Here is a 5,380-nt window from a genome sequence, read left to right as displayed (position 1 = left end):
CAGTTGAAATTTATTAAAGATTTTTGGGTGTTCTTCTACATTTTCAAATATATTGATTTCAATTACAACACAGAATACAAAGCATAGACAGCTCACTTTATAGTATTTTTGATTACAAATATCTGCACTGTAAAAATGATAAACAAAAGAAATAGTATTTTTCAATTCACCTCATACAAGCACCGTGGTGCAATCTCTTTATCGTGAAAGTGCAACTTACAAATGTAGGGTTTTTTGTTACATATTTAATTAACGCATTATTTTTTTAACAAGTGTCTTCAGCATGGAAGCCTGTCCTCTGGAAGGATGGCCGAAGCTCTGAAAGTTTAGGGCATCTGGCATGTAAATATCTTGTGATGGCAGCTACAACAGTGCCATGCGAACTCCTGTTCTCACTTTCAGGTGACATTGTAATTAAGAAGCGGGCAGCATTATCTCCAGTAAATATAAACAAGCTTGTTTCTCTTAGGTTTCAGAGTAGCAGCCGTGTTAGTCTGTATCCGCAAAAAGAAAAGGAGGACTTGTGGCACCTTAGAGACTAACATTTTTTAGTCTCTAAGGTGCCACAAGTACTCCTTTTCTTTCTGTTTCTCTTAGTGATTGGATGAACAAGAAGTAGGACTGAGTGACTTTCAGACTCTAAAGTTTTACTTTGTTTTGTTTTTGAAGGCAGGGGTTTTTTTGTACATAATTCTACATTTGTATGTTCAACTTTCATGATAAAGAGATTGCACTTGTATTTGTTGAATTGAAAAATACTATTTTTTTTTTACAGTGCAAATATTTGTAATCAAAAATAAATATAAAGTGAACACTGTACACTTTGTATTCTGTGTTGTAATTAAATATATTTGAAAATGTAGAAAACATCCAAAACTATTTAAATAAATGGTATTCTATTATTGTGTAACAGTGTGATTAATCACAATTCATTTTTTTAATTATGTGATTAATCACGATTAATTTTGTTAATTGTTTGACAGCTCTATTCAAAATTCAGTGTCATAAAGGAAGGTGGGTTGCATTCAGGCAGCTGCCATCTCTCTGCAACACAAGGAGTTATAGACCAGGTTTTTAAAGGTATTGAGATGCCTAACTGCCATTGAAATCGATGGGAACTAGGTACATAAGCACCTTTAAAAGTCTGGGCCCATGTGCCTGCTGTTAGCTGCCAGTCCAGTTCACAAGCACTGACTGCTTTCCCCTAGGTACTCTTAGCACTGGGATCCTTAGATCTTGCCTGCACAAGAAAGGTGTTGCAGTTTAACTTAACCTGATTTTGTTAAATCAGGTACAGCTACAAATGCCTCTTAGGCCAAGGTAAAAGTGGCTCATTTGGGTTTATCTGTAACCTGTTCCCCGTTGACTTAAGCTAAACCAAAATAAGCTGCTGTTACTGAGTGTGTCCGGGGAGGGTTTTGCATTGATTTAACTAAATAGGCATAAAATCACATCTACAGGCATTGTTTCCACCCAGACATAGTGCTGCGTCAGCATAGCAGTATAGTTAAGGCGGTACACCTGCCCCTCACATGGATGCAGTTAAACCAGTGTAAAGGTGCTTACAATGGTATAGCTTATTCCATACAGGAAGGGGAATAAATTATACTCTACTAAGGCACTTTATACAGTATAACGCTCCACACTAGGTGTTCTACTGTAGAACTAGATTGGTAAGAAATCACCTCCCTCTCCCCACCTGGCATAGTTACAGCCGTACAAACACTGCACCTACAGATAGGTTTCAGAGTAGCAGCCGTGTTAGTCTGTATCTGCAAAAAGAAAAGGAGGACTTGTGGCACCTCAGAGACTAACCAATTTATTTGAGCATAAGCTTTTGTGATGAAGTGAGCTGTAGCTCACGAGAGCTTATGCTCAAATAAATTGGTTAGTCTCTAAGGTGCTACAAGTCCTCCTTTTCTCACTGTGCATACAGCAGGTCTTAAGTTAAGCTTCACTGCACCTTACTTGTGTTGATGAGCGCTTAGTTTGGTGGCAGGACTGCAGGGGTTGTGAACTTGTTTTGCAGGGAGAGTCATTCCCATTTCAAACACAACTTTATAGATGTGGGTCTCACAGCTTTAGTATATAGAGAGTGGAAATAGCAACTGAAATGTATTTATAATCCTTTCCTCTCACTTGTATCCAGCCCCCTTGCATGTAAGTGTGATGGTTGTTTTGTTATAATGCTGTTTATTAAAGCATAAAATGCAATGTGCTCGCTCTGTTGTTTATCAGCATGGAATGGGCAGGTTCCTTCCCTACCAGCACAGAAGAGCAAGGTGCTTTGAGCACATCCCCAGATTACAGGCAACTATGCCAGACCATGCAGGGGGAAACAGCCATTGCCGTTCTTAGGGCACAGTACCAGCTATGGGACAAAGCTGGCCAGTTCAGATCCTGACTATGACCAATGTACTATGTTGACCCCTCTACAGTCACCACAGCCTCTTGCTCTGTCACCTACCGCAGACCCATGCACACCCTTTTCTCCTGACCCCACACCCTTCTCCAGTGACTAAGCCCAGCGTTGCTCTGCACAGCAGGTGCATGTTGGGTGCTGAGGACTAGCTCCACATCGGGGCTCAACGGTGTCAGACCATGGGCGGCTCTGGGCACATGCACCACTAGACACAGAGGCGCCTGGGGACACTTGCCAACTACAGGCTTAGGTAGAAGCTGAGCAGGGGGGCTGAGGATCTCCGGCATGCCTAAGTCCCCTTTGTGGATCTAGTCCTGAGCTCTTAGCATCATGGAAAACCACTCTGCTCCACTCCTATGGCCCCTTTGGTAGGGTCTCTCTGCCACTGGCAGAGTTTAAATGATGGTGATGCTATTGCAAGCGGGTTAGTTTGGAACAAGTCTCCCTGGTCAGCTCCTACAGTCTGACACTGATGGGTTCAATTTGCCTCCTGCAGAACTGTGCATGTTATTACAGGTGAATAGAAACTGATGCAACTGGGAGCCATTTTGTGGGGGATAAAAGATTTATTCGGGCCAAAGGTGTCACACAGCTTTAGTATTTGTGGGTCCTCTTGTTTTATGTTTTCTTTCCCCCACACTCATACTGCTGCTGCAGTTTTATGCTGGCTTCAAACACTGCCCTGAGGGGCCTGCTTGACAAGCGTTTCTTAAAACATATCCCTACAAAATTACCACCCCACTCCCCCCAAAACCCCTCTCCCCCCCACATATAAAACCAGGAGCCCCCAGCATACCGTAGTGTGTTTATATACAAACATATACAGAGTATCGACAGCCATGGTTGCAATATACTGTTCCATGGGCATGGACAGAAAGTGGAACACCCTGCATGTAATAAGAGGTACAGATGTCTTGATTGTGCTGGTACGGTACATTAATGTCACAAAATAGCAGGGCTGGGACTAGTGGGTTAACCGTGGCTTGCAAGGCGTAGGGAGTGCTCTGCCTGCTAGTCTTCAAGATGCTCCAAAGCCACAAATCCCGTGGGCCCCCTGAGGAGGCCAAAGCCTCACCTTTCACACTAACACACTGGGCTTTTTAAAGATTGAAGCTCTGAGGCAAAAACCTGATCAACAGCCACTCTAGCATCCCCATCGGCATTTAAACACAAGATGCTGGTGTAGGGACTGAAGCTAGATGGTAGCAGCACATCTACAAAGGCAGCTGCAGCGGGGCGAGCTTATCTGGCCCATTTCTCAGTGCTGACCCCCCGGGAACTCACCCTCTGCCCAGTCTCAGAGCCCCGGAGATGGGCAGTCATGCCTAGTGGGTGGAACAATTCAGTAGCCAAGAATCAGAGCCCGGGTCAGAGCTGGATTACCTGGACTGAGGCAAGGCACAAGTAGGATTAGAAACAAGCGGGAACAGGAGCTATCACAGCCATGGGCAAATGCTTTGAGCCTCTGCCCACCAATCGGGATACAGCCAGTCCGGCAGCCTGCTGTACGCCAGCTGCACTCATCAGGCTGCCCAGAGACTGGCTCTGCTGCAGGCCTCATACCTGACATCTAGGCTACTTTTACACACACTGCCCCCAGCTGCATTTTGAAAACTGGCAAAGCGCTGCAAGGAGGTGTTGCAAAGACGGCTCTGAGGCTACTTGGAGGCGAGGCGGGGACCCAGACAGCTAGCAACCAGCAGTGAAAACAAGATGCAGAATCCTGAGCCATCTTCAGACGCTGCGGCCCAACCAGCCAGCGCTGTACCCAGACCGCTCGGCTTGCTCTTGGGAGGGGCATGCATGTACTTCTGGAATATCTGACCCCCTCAGGGGACCTGGGTTCTATTCCTGGCTCTGCTATGGGCCTGCTGGGTGACCTTGGGCAGGTCACTGCACCTTTCCATACCTCTGTTTCCCCATCTGTAAAATGAGGCTAACGAAGCTGACCTCTTTTTTAAAGAGCTTTGAGATCTGCCGCTGAAAAGTGCTATTGACAACCTAGGGATTATCATCGTTTTGGTAATTTCCCACAGATTGCTGAGTTAACACCATTATTCATATGCTGGTAGCACTTGCATTGTGCAAACACGGAGGAAGGCACAGTCCCTGCCCCAAAGAGCTTAGCATAAAGTACCTCCTGCTTGGAACAGGAGCTAGGATAGGGTTTAAAGGATGCCAAGGCATCCTTCAGACACGTACGAATACCAGCGGCCACAACACCAGGAACTCTTTGCCCTGTAGCTGCCAGAGCCACCCACACTCACCCATTCCTCCACCTTCCCACTGCTAGCAGAAAAGACATCACTCCACACCGCACCCCCGGGGCTATGAGACCCTCTCCGCCCCTTCTCTCACAGCACCCGCAGCACCAACCCCTTGATGCCTCAGCGGAGACTCTTCCACTTGGGCTCCAGTGTTTGCCTGGACTTGCTCTTTGGACTGGCCCCAGCACTGAACAGTCACTGCATGGCTCCGGTACTGCCCTAGATCCCCTCTCTGAACCGATCACTCCCGTCTTCAGCCATGGACTGGAATGGGTCTGCTCGGAAGGGAACAAGGGCCTTGGCTTCACCAAGCAGGAAACAGCCCAGGAGCATGAAGAGCAGCCAAGGGTTTGTGACAGCGGAGAACCTCCTGGGTTCTTCTCAAGCTCATGTGATGGGCTTCTTTCCTGACTCCCGGGAGCAGCGAGCGCGCCACTGGACACCCTCGACGTCTGGAGCGACTCCACCCCTGCCATAGCCCGTCCTGCACCGCCACGGTCTGCCCACAGAAGATGACTCTTCCACCTGCTCAGCTTCATGTTCCCCAGCAGCACTCGCGCTACTTCCTATAGCTCGCCCCAGGGACCGGTGGGAACGAGAGCTGGTGTCAGGCGCCTCTGAAGCAGGGAGAAGAGAAAAATCGCACAAGCTGGGCTCCCTGTGGTTTAGCTCCTTCCCGCCCATGCAGCTT

General features: G+C 47.2%; 1 protein-coding gene across 1 annotated transcript in view; it reads right to left on the bottom strand.

Moving 5' to 3' along the window:
• Positions 1 to 3,194: 3,194 nt before the first annotated feature.
• LOC140898859 (uncharacterized) overlaps positions 3,195 to 5,380 on the bottom strand; it is a 65,487-nt gene continuing 63,301 nt past the window's right edge. Inside the window, exon 27 of the mRNA XM_078848966.1 lies at positions 3,195 to 5,306. Within this exon, the coding sequence (XP_078705092.1) occupies positions 5,256 to 5,306 (51 nt within the window). The 3' untranslated portion in view covers positions 3,195 to 5,255. The remainder of the gene's footprint in view (positions 5,307 to 5,380) is intronic.

The sequence above is a fragment of the Lepidochelys kempii genome, chromosome 15, assembly GCF_965140285.1.
Source record: "Lepidochelys kempii isolate rLepKem1 chromosome 15, rLepKem1.hap1, whole genome shotgun sequence".
Classification (NCBI taxonomy): domain Eukaryota; kingdom Metazoa; phylum Chordata; order Testudines; family Cheloniidae; genus Lepidochelys; species Lepidochelys kempii.
This window is presented reverse-complemented; position numbering and strand designations above follow the sequence as displayed.